The sequence below is a fragment of the Sminthopsis crassicaudata genome, chromosome 3 (genome assembly GCF_048593235.1).
Source record: "Sminthopsis crassicaudata isolate SCR6 chromosome 3, ASM4859323v1, whole genome shotgun sequence".
Taxonomy (NCBI): Eukaryota; Metazoa; Chordata; class Mammalia; order Dasyuromorphia; family Dasyuridae; genus Sminthopsis; species Sminthopsis crassicaudata.
In genome coordinates, this window is record NC_133619.1 from 633,940,367 (window position 1) to 633,958,530 (window position 18,164).

Genomic DNA, 18,164 nt, shown 5'->3' on the forward strand with positions numbered 1-18,164 from the left:
GAAAGTATACAATTTCATATAATAGTTTAACAATATATATATGTATATACATATACATACATATATATATATATATATATATATATGTATATATATATATATATATATATATATATATATATATATATATATTCCTTCCTTAATGACTCTAATGAGCCAACTAGGTGGTAAAGTCCACAGAACCCCAGATCTGGAATCAGGAAGAACTGAGTTCAAATACAGCTTCAGGCATGTACTAGCCATGGGACTCCTGGCAAATCATGTAACCTTGTTCTCAATTTCTTCATCTGTAAAATGAGCTGGAAAAGGAAATAGCAAACCATTCCAGTATGTTTGCAAAAAAAAAAAAAAATCCGTATGAGATCTTGAAAAGTGAAGAATCAGCACAACTATGGTGTGGCCATCTGGAGTCAAGAAGACTAATCTTCCTGAGTTAAAATCTGACTTCAGACACTTTCTAGCTGGATGGTCTTAGATAAGTCACTTCATCCCATCTGCCTCAGTTTCCTCATCTGTAAAATGAGCTGGAGAAGGAAGTAGCAAGCCATTCTAGGATCTTTACCAAGAGAAACCCAAATAAGGTCATAAAGAGTCACATGTGACTGAACCACAACAACAAATCATCCCCATTTTAGAGATGAGGAAACTGATATTGCTGCAGTCACACAGTGAATAAGAGGCCTGAGCCTCTTAAGAACTCAGTAGTTTTTTTTCACATTTCTCCTAAGTCTGGAGCCACCTCAGGTGACCACTTTGAAGTGAGCTACATGATTGGAATTAGAAAATTTAAATCTCTGTTAAAAAAAATTTGTTTCTTTAGGTTATTGTTATACTTTGCAATTGATAGATTCCCTCCCCACCCCAGTTTCAAAACCAACATCACTGCCTTAATGGTGAGTTTGTTTTTTTAATTTTTTGTTTGTTTGTTTGTTTTTTGCCATATTAAAGGACTATGGTTTGTTGGTTTTGTTTTGTTTTGTTTTGTTTTTCAATAATAGAGGAAAAGGGATAACTAGGTAGGCAGTGGATAGAGGACTAGCCCTGAAGTCAGAAGGACCTGAGTTCAAATTTGACCTTGGACACTTAAAACTTCCTGGTTGTATGACCCTGGGCAAGTCACTTAACGCCAATTGCCTTAGCAAAAATAATAATAATAATAATAATTATAGAGGAAAAATAAAGTGAATTACAATATGTTGTGTAAGTTAAGTAGCCTAACAGGAATGCTTGTAAAATGCCTCCACACTACCTTGTGGAAAGACAAACGATGCTGGGCAATATCTGTAAAAACCTGAAAGAAAAAGTCGAGTTTCTTTGCAAGCCAAAGTACATCCACAATCCGTCTTTTTGAAAGGTAATGCTGAAGAACTAAAATTGGATTCAAGTTGGCATTCTCAAAGCGTTTTTAGCAGCCACAGTATTTATTTTTGTTCCAGAGGAAAATATGAGTTCATATCGATAATTACACAGGCTCCCATCTCTTTGGATACAGCCTCCAGCAGCCTTCCTCCTGCGCAGGAGAACTGAAAAGGGGAGTGGGGGAACCATTTTTCCATTTGGGGGGTTATTTTTCACTTTTTTTAAAGGGGGAGCTATCTTTCTCTTTCCTACAATATTCTGCACAGAATAGATGTTTAATAAATGTTTGTTGATCAATGATAAAATGTTTTTCCCCCTGAGGCAGGAAGTGTCCCAGCTACTCACAAACCCCCAAAACTAAAAAGCTAGAGACCACAACATGACTGTATTTCTTGTTGTTTAGTCACTCAGTCATGTCTCACTCTCTGTTCGTGACCCATTTGGAGTTTTCTTGGCAAATACATGAAAAGTGGTTTGCCATTTTATTCTCCAGCTCATTTTCCAGATGAGGAAACTTAAGATAAACAGGCTTGAGTGACTTTCCCAGGATCACATCATGCTTTATACATCATGTTTCTGTTCAGGGCAGATACTCTTTCCACTCTGCTAACTAACTCCCTTCAATTCATTTCTTAAAAAGGCAAAATAATTGCCAAATCACTTCACATCCCTCTGCCTCAATTTTCTCATCTGACAAATGAGGGAGTTGGACTAAATGGTTTCTGGGGTCCCTTCTGATTCCAGAACTAGAATTCTTTAAAGTCCTTTTACTCAAAGTGGAATTCCTTTGTCATTTATGTGATATACCCTAGACATCTTTGTCTGAAAAAGGAAAGCAGATCTCAGTGCCCAGAGCACCATGGTTACTGTTAAGAATGGGCCATTCTGATGTACTTGTATATCCATCTAAGGAGGAAAAGATGCCAATTTATAACCTTCAGAAGCCAAACTCAGGGACCCAAGGTGATCATGTGGTAGCTTTCATTTTTCCACGGTTTACATGTGAACATGTAAATTTTACAGCTTTGTTGAGTGGACTTCCATCCCTCAGAGAAACTACCAACTCCTAGAGACCAGTGAAATGTGATTGGCCATTTAAATTGGAATTTGAAGGAATTCAAATGTTTCAAAATGGCGGCCTGAGGTAGCATATTGATGGGCAAGATGGAATTCCAATGAGGGAGACACTGGTCCGAGACTCTGCTGTCTGAACATCAGTTGCTGTAACTAAGGAGATTTAACCCTGGCATAGATTTAGGAGAATACAGGGTGGAGAGGGGAGATTCAGAAATTGCTATGGCACATGCTGGAAGAAGAATAATACCTATTACCCTTGGTCCCAAAGGGAAAGATCAGAAATAATGGATGAGGGAGAGAATGAATTTCAGTTCAGTATTAAAAAAAACTCAATAACAGAAGCTATCCATAAAAGAGTGGGTTCCCTCAGAAGGCAGGAGGTCCTCATCCAATCACTCCTTGAGGGGAAGAATTTTCTTTTGCTTCTTTTTGAATCCCTAGCACTTAGCACTGTGTTTACTTTGGGTACTGACTTGACAGTGAGTGATTGAGCAAAGGCTGGATATTGTAGAAAATTACTCATCAATTAAATTAATTTTTTAAAATCAAAATTAAATTAAATTTGAAATTAAAATTTAAAAAATAAATTAAACTGGACAAACGTTAAGCACTTCCCATGTGCCAGGAACTGTGCTGGGAATTCAGACACAAAAATAAGTATGTCACCTCAAGGAATTTAGCTGCTGATTCTGTTCAGCTCTAGGTCAGATCAAGTGACCTGTGAGACCCTTTTCACTTCTGAGTTTCTGTGATTCTGTGACTCATTGCTTTGGTAGATGATCTGTGTTTCTCCTGAATAAGTCAGAAAACTAAGAAACTGGAGTTGTGGGGGGTTTTAAATCATTTTTTCCCCAAAAGCAGGATAGTTAATTAATTCACATAATAGCTAAATCCACTTTTATCAATTGCTTTGGGAAGCCAATTTGAATTTGATTTAAAGCAAAGCAAACATAAAAGCATCCTCTAATAACTACAGGAAACATTGATTTTAGATACCACATTTCCATGTACCCATGATATTTTCATTTCAGGACCCATTAAAAAGAAAAAAAAAAAAAGAAAAAGAGCCCTGGGTGATATGTCTGAATGGCAGAGTTCAAAAGAAATTATTAGTTGTAATCAAAGTACACCAAGTCAACACAGCAATAATAACAAGGTTTGGAAAACAGTGTATACACAAGCATATGTGGCTTAAGCAGGATGCATTATTGGTCCCATTTTATGGGTTTACCAAGAGAAAGAGGTAACTGCTCTTAGATTATCAAATCAGTCCAAGAAGACTATTCCAAAGAGAGTGCACAGGGCTATCTGTGTGATTTATACAGAACCCCCAGAGAGAAGATAAAATCCACAAGGATAAATGAGCATTTTTGCCCTTGGGGAGGAACTGAGCATCTGGGACACAAGCTGCAGCACTGGTGGGATTTGAAGCCACTCTAGATCCAGAGCTCTTCCCACTAGCCACATTTTCTCCATAAAAGCTTCTAGCATCCTTCTAAATGACTCCTGTAATGTATAATCCCTGACAATATTTAAAAAACATAAAAAAGGGATTACAGTGAGCATATATTACCTAGGGGCAGCTAGGGGGCACCATAGTGGATAGAGCATCGGGTTCAGTCAGAACGACTAATCTTCCTGAACACTTCTTAATTGTGTGACTCTGGGCAAGTCACTTTACCCTGTTTGCCTCAGTTTCCTCATCTATAAAATGAACCAGAGAAGGAAATGGCAAATCATTCCATCTCTTTGTCAAGAAAACCCCAAATTGAGTCATGGAGAGTTAGGCCCAACTGAACAACAACATATTACTTAACATTTTAGTAGTTTTCCACTCATTAAAGGAATGCATATGTGATTTAAAAGGTAATACATTATGTTTTTGTCTGAGTTCTGTTGTCACTTAGAATTTTCCTCATTTGCATAGTATAATATTTTCGTATTTTGTTCTTTTGTTCATTTTGTGTCACTTCATAAATCATCTCCTATTTCCTTGAATTTCTTCCCTTTTGTTACTGCTTTTGGTACAGTAATTTTTCATTACATTCACACATCACAATTTCTCCAGTTGCTAGACTTTACTTTCTATTGCTTTTATAAACACTGCTGCTATGAATATTTTCATAGATAGAAATGTTTCTCTTGCTATCAGTTATCTCCTGAGGAGTTATAAAGTCCCAGAATGGGATCTCTGGGTCAAAGGATAAAAACATGATTGTAAAATTTCTTGCAGAATTCCAAGGTATTTGCCAAAATTATGCATATTTTCATAGATAGAAATGTTTCTCTTATTTTCAGTTATCTCCGAAGGATTTATAAGCCCCAGAATGGGATCTCTGGGTCAAAGGATAAAAACATGATTGCAACAGTTTTTGCAGAATTCCAAATAACTCCTAAGGAGATAACTGATAGTAAGAGAAACATTTATATCTATGAAAATATGCATAATTTTGGGAAATAATTTGTAATTCTGCAAGAAATGTTACAATCACGTTTTTATCCTTTGACCCAGAGATCCCATTCTGGGGCTTTTTTTGAAAAATAAAAGGCATTTTACAAGTAAACTATAGCTAGAATTTAAAGAAAAGATAGGGAATGGAAAAATTTTTCATAGAACTGTTTCTCTTACTTTCAGTTATCTCCTTAGGAGTTATAAGCCCCAGAATGAGATCACTGGGTCAGAGGATAAAAACATAATTGTAACATTTCTTGCAGAATTCCAAATTATTTGCCAAAATTGTTGGATCGATACACAGTTAAATCAGTTATGAATTAGTGTGTGTGTGTGTGTGTGTGTGTGTGTGTGTGTGTGTTTTCTACATCCCACTAATGCCTCAAAGTTAATATTTCCATCTTTTACTATCTTTGTCAGTTTGATGCAAAGTTGATATCTCAGATATAGATTGCAATTTTGAGAGTTGATTCCTTATGTTTCTTCTCTCATAAATTTTTCCATATCCTTTGGCTATTTATTTACTGGGAAATTGTTCTTAGAAATTTGTATCAATTCCTTGAGGATTTTAGACATCAGGCTTTTGTCAAAGAAGTTTCATCCAAAGATTTTTTTTCCCATTCCCTATCTTTTCTTTAAATTCTTGCTATATTTATTTTACTTGTAAAATGCCTTTTATTTAAAAAAAAGTCTTTGGTTTTTTGTCTTTTACACTGTTTGCTACATCACAATGGTTTATTAATTCTTCCCTAATCCATTCCCTCTCAATTTTTAATATTGTAACATTATCCTTTGTCCATTTGGAGTTTATTATGTATATGGCATAAACTGTCAGTCTAAAGCTAATTCTCTTCTGGTCGCCATGAGCTTTTTGTAGCAGTTCTAGTTGAATAAAAAGTTTATTTCCCAAAGTACTTTATGTTCTTTAGAAATTTATCAAAGCCTGGGCTGCCACTCTGCATTCCCTTCTGAGTCTTGCTTATCCAATCTATTCTACTCAACAATTTTTCTATTTTTTTATCCAATACCAGATCATTGTGATAATTACTGCTCTGTAATATAATTTGAGAACTGATAATTCCAAAATAGGGGCTTTGTTCTTCCCAGAAAATTACATTGATTGGGGCTATTTTGCTCTATTTTTGTTTTTGTCTCATGATTTATTTCAAGGGCACTATGGTGAGGGTAAAACTTAAGGAAGCTGGATTTTAAAGGGTGACCTTTTAATGGCTAAATAATAGGTGCTAGGCATATAGAAGGCATGTCAGTTCATTGTGTGGTTGCTTGTGTCTGAAATTTATTTCTTGAAAGACTGAAATGCCTATAGGCAACTTTTGAGAACCTTTATGACAGAAGTTGTCTCGTGACAGGAAGGATCCAAGTATACTTCTAGAGAATGTTAGTTCTCTTAGTTCAAACACCAATTCTACCCCTAAAAGCTGGGGAAACCCCTCCCCCATCAGTACATCCTGAGACCAGCTTCCCCCTTAAAGGTACTCAACATACAACATTACAGAGGAGAAAAAAGACTTATTTTTAAAAAGAAAAATACACTTGAATGAGTGACTATTAATTCCAGACATATTTAAATCCTTCAAGTTATTTATAGTCTTGAGTATAAAGGTTCCTGGTGGGAGCTCTCACCCCACACCACTCCCCTTCTGTCTTGGTCTCCTCCCAAATAGTTGAAGATACTTTCCTCACCTCTCTGCGTGTCTCTCTTTGTTCTGTCTTGGTTTCTTTCTCTTCTCTCTTTCTGTCTGTCTCTCTTTCTTTTTCTCTCTGTCTCACTGTCTCTCTCACTTTCTCTGTCTCCTCTCTCTGTCTCAGTCTTTCTCTCTCTCTGTCTCTGTCTTTCTCTGTCTCTATCTCTGTCTGTCTGTCTCCCTGTCTCTCTGTCTCTGTCTCTCTCTGTCTCTCTCTTTGTCTCTGTCTTTCTGTCTCTGTCTTTCTGTTTCTGTCTCTCTCTGTCTCTGTCTTTTTCTCTCTGTCTCTGTTTCTCTCTCTGTGTCTCTCTGTTTGTCTCTGTCTCTGTCTCTGTGTGTGTGTCTCTCTGTCTCTCTTTCCCCCTTCTCTCCCACTACCATCACATCCCTAAAACCAAACACACTTCTCCTTCCCCCAAAGGGGAAACTCTCCCCATACTCATTCCTTTTGGGAACGAGGGTTCGACTGATCCAAGTCCTGAGCCCAGAGTAAGCTTGTGCCCTTGATCTCCTTTCAGATCCAAAGCTGCTTTGCGGCTGAAGTTTGAAGTATGCCCAGAACTGCAGAAACACATCGAACTCCTCCCAGAAACCGGTTACATCCAAGCCCAGTCTTCCTTCACTGTCCAGCTCAAGTTCTTGCCCAAGTAAGTCGCCTTAGCACAAAGGCCTTTCTTTTGACTGGTACGGCTGCCATCCCTAGCGGTTTATCAGGATGAATCCATCTCTGGTCCAGTATACCTTGGGTACCCTTCTCCCCTTTGGCCAATTGTGAATCAAAAGCTCAAGGCAAATGTGGGCTCCAGCTGGCTTTAAAGGCCAAGGGATTCTTTCTGCAGGGAAGCAGGAAGGCCTCAAACCTGAGCAGAAACCCAAGGCTGGTGACCCCTGAGACAATACCCAGGGAGGGAAATGTCCAGAAGGGGCAAATGGGATATTCCACTTTTGTCAAGGGGCTGGGGGAGTCACTATTTCTGCTGTTATTGAATGAATGTTTCAGGGACCTTCTCTTCCTGCTTGATTCTCTGAGCATAGAGCAAGAAGGCATACAGGGAGAGCTGGTCTATCTCCTCCTGCACAAATAAGGCAATGTCCAGGCCCTTCTTTTGAAACAAAGCTGGGCTCTGAGGGCCACCTTTGGGCTTATTCTGCCTGCTGCTACTGGGGCCAGCTGCATTTGAGCAAGTCTCATCCTCTTCGTGAGTTCAAATCCAGCCTCAGACATTTATTAGCTGTGTGACCCTGAGAACGCCACTTCATCCTATATGCCTCAGTTTCCTTATCTGTAAAATGAGCTGGAGAAGGAAATGACAAACCACGCTCCAATATTTCTTTTTTTATTTTTTTCCCCTGAGGCTGGGGTTAAGTGACTTGCCCAGGGTCACACAGTCAGGAAGTGTTAAGTGGACTGAGGCCAGATTTGAACTTGGATCCTCCTGAATTCAGGACTGGTGCTCTATCCATTATACCACCTAGCTGCCCCATTCTAATATTTCTTAAATCCTAAATGAGGTCACAAAGTATCGATAGAACAAAAAAAAAAAAACCACCATAGATTCTAGTGGGAGAAAATCTTGTAAGCCAGGAAAATTTATATAAGTAAGCTGTCATTATTATTGGTACTGTATCATCCTGGGCCATCTTGTGCTCAGGTCAATTCAGCAATCTTTTGTAGATGGATCCTAGAAATATATATGTGTATATATATATATTTAAACTTCTAGCTCATCATAAATTTGGGCTGATACAGCTTCTAGTTCTTGTGGCTCTTTAACTATCCATCCATCCACTAAAGAGATGCTGTACTACTCTGTCAATACTTATTTTGGGACCCTTACACAGATAGGTGTTAGGAAATAATCTATTTTTTTAATGTAAGAAAAAATTCTTGGAAAAGGGAAAAGGACCCACATGTGCAAAATTGTTTGCAGTAGCCCTTTTTGGTAGTGACAGGGAAATGAAAATTGAGTGGATGCCCATAGATGTCCATCATTTGAATAAGTTATATATATTAATTTTTTTATTAAAGCTTTTTATTTACAAAACATATACATGGGTAATTTTTTAACATTGACCCTTGTAAAACTTCCTGTTCCAAATTTTCCCCTCCTTCCCTTCCTCCCTCCTCTAGATGGCAGGTAGTTCAATGAATGTTAAATATGTTAAAATATATGTTAAATCCAATATATGTCCACATATTTATACAGTTATCTTGCCACACAAGAAAAATCAGATCAAGAAGGAAAAAAAGAACCTGAGAAAGAAAATAGAATGCAAGCAAACATCAAGAGAAAGAGTGAGAATGCTATGTTGTAGTCCACATTCAGTTCCCACAGTCCTCTCTCTGGGTGCAGATGGCTCTCTTCATTACTGAACAATTGGAACTGATTTGGTTCATCTCATTGTTGAAGAGGGCCATGTCCATCAGAACTGTCATCAAATAGTATTATTGTTGAAGTAGATAATGATCTCCTGGTCCTGCTCATCTCACTCAGCATCAGTTCATGTCGGTCTCTCCAGGCCTTTCTGAAATCATCCTGCTGGTCATTTTTTACAGAACAATAATATTCCATAACATTCATATATCATAACTCATTCAGCCATTCTCCAACTGAAGGGCATCCACTCAGTGTCCAGTTTCTTGCCACTACAAAAAGGGCTGCCACAAACAAAAATTAGTAATTTTAAAGAAAAAAAATTCTTAGGAGAAGATATACATAATCACATGTCCTAAGAAGAAAAATACCTTTTAATTCGTTTTGTAGTATTTTTAAAATATCTTTCTAAGTGTCCATCATTCTTTTGCATATGTTATTTTTTTTATCTTTCCATTCCTCAGAGGGGCAAGGATGGTAGTTTCTGGTTCTTTGATCTTGATCTTGCCTCACCACCATGATCCCTCTGTACCCCACAGGTATCAACAAATATTACTAGAGTTAAGTGCTAGATTGAATTTCTTTTTTTTTCCCCTGGGGCTGGGGTTAAGTGACTTGTCCAGGGTCACATAGCTAGGACGTGTTGTGTCTGAGACCAGATTTGCAACTCGGGTCCTCCTGAATTCAGGGCTGGTGCTCTATCCACTGCATCACCTACCTGCCCCCTAGATTGAATTTCTTCTGCAGAATCAATGTCTATCAGGTTGATCCACCCATAAATTCTCTAGCAAAATATTAACTAAGCAAGTATTGAATCCTTGAGATCCCAAAAAAAATTTTTAATAGAGGAAAATAGAGGGAAAATAGCCTAGTTTTCCTTTGATTACCATATTGATTACCTGATGAAAGACAAAGCATCTTTGTTTCTTATCATTCAGAACTCTTGCAAGAAATAGGCAAACCTCATAATCGTGAAAATTAGATCATGAAAAACTAGAAGAAACCTTGAGATCATCAAACTTTTTAAATAGGGGGCCAGTTCACTGTCCCTCAGACTGTTGGAGGGCCAGACTATAGTAAAAACAAAAGCTCACCCTCTGTCTCCGCCCCTCAGCCCATTTGCCATAACCAGGCAGGCCGCATAAATGTCCTCAGTGGTGCATCTGGCCGGTGGGCTATAGTTTGAGAACCCCTGATCTAGACCATATTTCCAATAAATCAGCCCAACTTGTTTGAGGGGAGGGAAGAGAGGAAGAATTTTGCAAAAAGGAGCCCCTACATCATCATTATTTAGCAAACATAATATCTGTAGACTCAATAATTTCTCTCTCTCTGTTTCTCTCTGTCTCTGTCTCTCGTCTCTCTGTCTCTCTTTCTCTCTGTGTATGTATGTGTCTTTTCTCTCTCACTGTCTGTCTGTCTCTGTGTCTGCCTTTCTGTCTCTCTCTCTTTATTTTTCTGTGTCTCTCTCTTTATTTTTCTGTGTGTGTGTGTGTGTCTTTTCTCTGTATCTCTCTTTAGCTCTCTGGCTCTCTCTCTCTATAAATCTCTCTATCCCTGTGTCTCTCTCCTCTTCGTTCTTATTTTCTCTCTCCTTTTCTGCCTCAGTCTCTCTTTCATTGCTATTACCTCTTCACATAGCATTCATTTCCTACCTCCATGCCTTTGTACTGACCATCCAATGTACCTAGCATGATCCCTTCTTACCACCTCTTTCTTATAGAATATCTTTCTTTCTCTTATAAGAGACAGCTCAAGAACTATGTTCTGCAAGAAGCCTTTCCTGAGTTCCCCTCTCCCCCACTACTGGGGCCCTGCCTCTCAAACTAACTTATATTTGCTGGCTTTTTACATTTTTGTATTTAGTTACTTTATATTTATATGAGCACTTTTGGTCTCCCTCATTGGAATGCAAGTGATTGTTTCATTCTCTGTACTTCCAGCCACAGTGTCTAGCACTCCGTGTCATTGTTGTTCAGTCATTTGCAGTCGTGTCCGACTCTTCATGATCTCATTTGAAGTTTTCTTGGCGGGTGTACTGGAGTAGTTTGCCATTTCCTTCTCCTACTCATTTTACAGATGAGGAAACTGAGGCAATTAAATTAAGGGACTTGCTCAGGGTCATATAGTTAATAAGTGTCTAAGGCTGGGTTAAAACTCCTCTTGCTGACTCCAGGTGCTTTATGCATCATGGCTCTCCTAACATTTAAAAGGTACCAAATAAATACTGGTTGATTTATTGGTTAAAATGTGTGAGGTAGTTGTGATTATGCTTTAAAAGCATTACTAAATTCTGTTTGTCATCATATATTTTCTCAGACCATAAATGCTATGCAGTGCAATTCATCAAGCATTATGTGCACACTATGTTCCAATTGCCAGACACACATGTGTTCATGTTTCATCATAGTGATGATGTCTAGATTCAGGGTAGTCTCCCCTCGATTCCCAGTCAGGGAACCAAATGATGAGATTAGGGTTCCTGGTGGTCAGGGAGTTAGATGGTGAGATTAGTGGCAGGTTTGGGGTTCAGGGAACCAAATGAAGGGGTTTGGCTCCCCTAATCCCCTTAGGATTCAGCGCGCAAGGCAGGGAGTTATGGGAAGCCCCTTCTGGTGGCGCAGAGGTCCTTCGTAAAGGAATTTACAAATCCAAAAAACTAGACTGGTAAAAGAAGTTTATTATTGGTGTTGGGAAGTCAGCTTTGCTATGCATGATAGAATGGCTGAATTCCTTAGTGGCAAGGTCCTGACAGAGAGATATAAAGTGAGGTCCCAATAGGAGAGTAAAATAGTGGAGGAGTCCTGGCAGAGAAGTAAAGTTTCTAGTAGAGAAATCCCAATAGAGAGGTATAAAGTCTTGTTAGGAAAATAGGTGAGGGAGATAAAGAGAGGGTAACGCTGGAAGTAGACTATCATCCCAGTGGGAAGTTTTCTAATATGCCAGGAATAGAGAAAGTTTCCTTGGCATATTAGCTCCTCTGCAAGGATTGGGTTTAAAATTGCTGTTTTTATAATAGAAGCCTTGGGCTACAAGCCGAGGCTTGCTCCCCTTCCCAATAAGGCTCGTGGGTAGAGTTTGAGCTGGATTTGAATAGAAAAAATTGAATAGGGTTGGAATCTCCCACTCCTGACTCCACTAGTCCCACCTAAATAAGAGAATGAAGCTGTTTATCTTGTTTCCCTTGGGCAGAGTCCACAGTCTCAGGGTCTAAGGAGAAACTCTCCTCCAAGGAGTTTCAGAGTTTCAGGGCTCCCTTCAACAGCATAGCCCAACTTGACTGGAAATTAGAACTTCTAAAAAGAGAAATGAATCTGTAAAAGGTCTCCTTCCTCTTTCCAAAGCTTTGTTCTGCCTCTTATATATTCTGTTTATTTCCCTAGGATTCTTCTTCCTTTTAGAAGCCAAATTCCTGGAGAGAATTCTCTGTGCTCACTGCCTCCATTTCCTCACTTCTATTTACTTCTCAATTCTTTGTAATGTAGTTGCTCACTTGGCTGACTCTCCATGACCCATTAGGGTTTTCTTGGTCATTTCCTTCTTCAACTCATTTTACAGATGAGAAAACGGAGGCAGGCAGGGTTAAGTGACTTGCCCAGAGGCACACAGTTAGTGTCTGAGGCCACATTTGAACTCAGGTCTTCCTGACTCCAGACCCAGTGCTCTATCCATTGACTACTCAGCAAACTCCAGTGACTCCCGTTCATTTCCAATATCAAATATAAAATATTCTATTTGAAATGCAATTAAAGCATTTCATAACCCTCAGACACATACCTTCCAGTCTTCTTACACCTTACTTCCCCATCTGCATCTCTCCTCTTTTCATCCCATCTCGCTAAACAAACAAGATACCCACACATTTGCTCTAGTAATAATGATCTTTGCAATTCCCCTAATAAGACACTCCATTCATTTTCTGGGGCAGTTTCACTGGCTGGAATACTCTTACCTCCCTACCTCCCTATCACTCTTTCCTCAATTCCCAGATAAAATCTCACCTTCCACTAGAAGCCTTTCCAAGTCCCTCTTAATTCAAATGTCTTTCCTCTGAGATCCTGCCAATGCTTTCACAATCATCTGCCTCTGGTCTCCTTCATTTTATCAAGAGCAGGGATAATTGGGGGGGGGGAGTTTGGGAGTTTTTGTTTTTTTGTTTTTGTTTTTTCTTCTCTTTATAACTCTAGGGCTTAGCACACTGCCTGGAGCAAAGTATAACAATAAATCCTTATGGATTGATTGATTCCCATGGAGTATGAGAAGCTTGTCAAGAGGTATAGGGAATCATTAATATCAGGGGTGAAACAAGGTTGCCCACTATCATTGTTACTGATCAATATTGTATTAGAAATGTTAGCTTTGACAATAAGAGAAGAAAAAAAGATTAAAAGAATTGAGGTAGGTAATGAAGAAACCAAATTATCATTCATCAGATGATATGATGGCATACATAGAGAATCCTAAAGAATCAACTAAAAAACTACTAGAAACAATTCACAACTTTAGCAAAGTTGCAGGATACAAAATAAATCCACAGAAATCATCAGTATTTTTATATGTTACTAACAAAATCCAGCAGCAAGAGATACAAAGAGAAGTTCCGATTAAAATAACTGTCAATAATATAAAATATTTGGCAGTCTATCTGCCAAGGCAAAGTCAGGAACTATATAAATACAACTACAAAACACTTTCCACACAAATAAAATCAGATCTAAACAACTGGAAAAATATCAAGTGCTCATGGGTAGGATGTGCAAATATAATAAAAATGAAAATACTACCTAAATTAATCTACTTATTTAGTGCCATTATTTTACAGATCTAGAAAAATAATAACAAAGTTCATCTAAAAGAACAAAAGGTGAAGAATTTCAAGGGAATTAATAAAATAAAAAAAAGCAAATGAAGATGGCCTAGCTGTGCCAGAACTTAAAACTATATTATAAAGCAGTGGTCATCAAAACCATTTGGTACTGGCTAAGTAATAGAGTAGTCGATCAGTGAAACAGGTTAGGTTCACAGGATAAAATAATCAATGACTATCATAATCTAGTGTTTGACAAACCCAAAGTCCCCAGCTTTTGGAATAAAAACTCAATATTTGACAAAAACTGCTGGGAAAATTGGAAATTAGTATAACAGAAACTAGGCATTGCCCCACACCTAACACTGTCTACCAAGATAAGGTCGAAATGGGTTCATGATTTAGACATAAAGAATGATATTATAAACAAATTAGAAGGACAAAGGATAATTTACTTCTCTGATCTTTTGAGAAGGAAAGAATTTGTGGCCAAAGAAGAACTGGAGTTCATTATTGAACACAAAATAATAGTTTCAATTATATTAAGTTAAAAAGATTTTGTACAAACAAAACTAAGGCAGACATGATTAGAAAGGAAACAATAAACTGGAAAAACATTTTTACATTCAAGGGTTCTAATAAAGGCCTCATTTCTAAAATATATATAGAATTGACTCAAATTTATAAGAATTCAAGACATTCTTCAATGGATAAATGGCCAAAGCATATGAACAGACAATTTTCAGATGAAGAAATTGAAACCATTTCTAGTTAAATGAAAAGGTGCTCTAAATCATTACTGATCAGAGAAATGCAAATTAAGACAACTCTGAGGTATTATTACACAACTCTCAGATTGGCTAAGATGACAGGAAAAGATAATGATGAATGTTGGAGGAGATATGGGAAAAGTGGGACACTAATAGGTAGAATTGTGAATGGATCCAGACATTCTGGAGAGCAATTTGGAACTATGCCCAAAGGGCTAGCAAACTGTGCATACCCTTTGATCCAGCAGTGTTTCTATTGAGCTTATATCCAAGGAGACCTTAAAGAAGGGAAAGGGACCCACATGTGTAAAAATATTTGTGGCAACCCTTTTTGTAGTGGCAAGAAAATGGGAACTGAGTGAATGCCCATCAGTTGAAGAATGGCTGAATAAGTAATGGTATATGAATATTATGGAATATTACTGTTTTATAAAAAACAGCAGGATGATTTCAGAGAGGCCTGAAGAGATTTGCATGAACTGATGCTGAGTGAAATGAGCAGAACCAGATCATTGTACATGGCAACAACAGTATTATACAGTGATCAATTCTGATGGATGTGGCTCTTTTCAACAATAAGATGATTCAAGCCACTTTCAATTATCCTGGGTTGATGAGAGCCATCGACACCCAGAGAGAGGCCTGTGGGAACTCAGTGTGGATCACAACATAGTATTTTCACTCTTTTTGTTGTGGTTTGCTCGAATTTTATTTTCTTTCTCATTTTTTTCCCTTTTTGATCTGATTTTTCTTGTGCAGCAAAATAATTGTATAAAAATATATGCCTATATTGGATTTAACATATATTTTTACCATGTTTAACATATATTGGATGACTTGCCATGGGGGAGGGAGGGGGGAAAATTGGAACACAAAGTTTTGCTAGGGTCAGCGTTGAGGAATTATCCTTGCTTTTTTTTCCTTTTTTTTGTTGTTGTTGTTGTTGTTGTTGTTGTTGTTGTTGTTGTTGTTGTTGTTGTTGTTGTTGTTGTTGTTGTTGAAGCAGTTGGAGTTAAGTGATTTGCCCAAGGTCATTCAGGAAGTATTAAGTGTCTGAGGCCAGATTTGAACTTCAAGGCTGGTGCTCTCTCTATCTACTGCACCACCTAGCTGTCCCTTTGCATATGTTTTTTTTAAATTAATTTTTATAATTATAACATTTTGCATATGTTTTGAAAATAAAAAACTTCAATTAAAAAAAAGAGAGATACAGGGAATATTTGGCCAATCATTACAGTTATCCCTTCCATATCATGGGGATTAGCGGTACAGCACCCCTGAAATCTAGAATATCCATATAAGATTTTCTGGTCCTCCCTTCATACCATAAAAAACCTGAATTATTATGGTATTTAAAGATTAAATATGTTGATTTTTATAATATGCATATATTTTGTGCATTTCTGAGTTTCTAAACTTTTTCTGTATCATCTGTTAGCTTTGTATGCCATCCTCAGGTTGCAAAACACCCCAAAAATTCCATGTAGAAATATGTAGAAATCATAATGACGAAAGTTTCAGTGTGAAAGGAACAATTACATATCACCCTATTGAAATTTTATGAATCTCTTTTGTATTTATTATTGACATCTTCATAGTAATAGGGTCCAAAATTCATTTCCTTTCTTGAATAGGGATTATGGGAACTTTCACTAGAACTCAAAGGAAAAGATTGTTGGAAATGAAAGAGACTTCCTCAGAAACAAAATTTCAGTCTGGGGCACCAAACTAGAGTCATAGTTTCATCCAGAATTTTACCTTGATGATTATTCTTGGAAACGATTTCCAATGGAATAATGAACAGTAACTGTCCCAGTTTCAAAGACATCCCATTCAAGGAGCTGAGGGAATCAGTCTGAATGCAGTTAGTTATAAAGGTTCGAGAGTTGCCTTCAGCTTCCATAGAAATCAGGCAGTGGGAGTCAAATCACTGTGGAAATTGGTGTGGGGGAGACTTACTCCCACTGCTTTCAGTTCTGGGAGTTATAAATAGGGACATCGGTATTTCAAGCGAACGCCTGTGTTGAGCTAGCTGGAAATGTGTAAATGGGATTGCTGGTAGCAGAGCCAAAAATCTTTGAAAAATGGGATTCACTTAGAAGTCTTGGATCTTGGATCGGTGGTTAGAGGGCTGAACCCCAGTTCAGATGCTCACTATCCATGTCACGGATTCAGACAACAAATATTTATTAATGGCCTACTATGTATTGTTAAGACCAGTGATCTTGAACAACTCAACTTCCCCTTTTAGACTTCAAAATGAGGGCATTAGACCAAACTATCTCCTCCAAGACCCCTGGTGACAATGTATCTACAATTCTTTGAAATGTCATTGTGTTATATACAAAGAAACAATATGGTCTGCAGTGAGAAAGGACACCATTGATCTTGGGTAGACCCTACTTGGTAGGGCATCCTTTGTGTGTTCTTAACTCAGAGAGACTGATATTTAACAAAAGACACTTAAAAGAAAGAACAGATGGCTCGGTCTTTTTGTTCATTTACTATCTAACTTCTGCCTCAGGTAGACATAGGAAATTTAAACTTTTATCATGAGGACTTTAAAAAAAAAAAAAAAAGAAAAAGAACAATTCTGTTGACTTTTATTTTTCTTTTGATTTTTCTTAAGTGTTTTGCATATACAATAAGCAATTAATAAATATTCTTATTTATTTGCTCATTGACAAAATTGTTATTATTACTCAGTCATTTCACGCATGTCCAACTTTTTGTGACCCCATATGGAAGTTTTTTTGGTAGAGACACTAGAGTGCTTTTGCTATTTCCTTTTCCAGCTTATTTTATATGAGGAAACAAATAGGATGAAGTGCATTCCCTGGATCACACAGCCAGGAAGTATCTGAAATCAAATTTGAATTTTTCTGATTCCAGGCCCTAGACTTTGTCCACTGCGCCACCCAGGTGCCCTTGACAAAATTGACCAGGAACTGTATTCAGTTCCATTTATCTGAGAGGAGACAGAACCAGACTAAGGTTTATTCATGAGGGTGTGATGGGGAAGAACGGGATTGGTGGATGGCAAACTCCATGATCAGGATTGATATTTTTGGCCACTATAGACTTTATATTGGGAAAAATCATCAGAAGTATTTATGAGCGTCTGAGAAGCAAACTTAGGCTCGTAGAGGAACAAAATTTTTCATTTGAGGATTATAATTGCTCCCCTTTTTTAAACCCCAGAGCCTCATTTACTTAATTTTTCTAGATACAAAGTCTGTTTGGTTATTCAGATTCAGTTGCACCAGATGGTTAGTTTAGAAAAATCAGTCATTTCCAGCCAACATTTGCTGCGATCTTGCCTTTTGGGTCAATAAATATTCTTTCCTGTGATCATCTGGCTCCCCGAGAAGGATAAAAACAACTGGATTTATTCAGGGACCTGACAAGAGTGTTTTGGGGATTGGTGGATGGCAGCATTTCAGGAAAATGATGCTCAGGAGACGACCTGAAATGCCTTGGTCCTGTCCCTTTGCAGCACTAAACAAACTTAAGGATTTAAAATGGGAACATGAAGCTTTCTTCGCCTGCAAGGGACAACAACCTCTCCTAAAAGCTCAGATTGTACTAACAATTGTCTTTAAATTGATTAAATCAGTC

General features: G+C 37.8%; 1 protein-coding gene across 2 annotated transcripts in view; it reads left to right on the forward strand.

Annotated features, from left to right (window-relative positions):
- CFAP74 (cilia and flagella associated protein 74) overlaps window positions 1-18,164 on the forward strand; it is a 149,378-nt gene that overhangs the window by 52,009 nt on the left and 79,205 nt on the right. For both annotated transcript variants that reach the window (XM_074306519.1, XM_074306521.1), the window contains exon 18: window positions 7,113-7,241. In XM_074306519.1, the coding sequence (XP_074162620.1) occupies window positions 7,113-7,241 (129 nt within the window). The remainder of the gene's footprint in view (window positions 1-7,112; window positions 7,242-18,164) is intronic.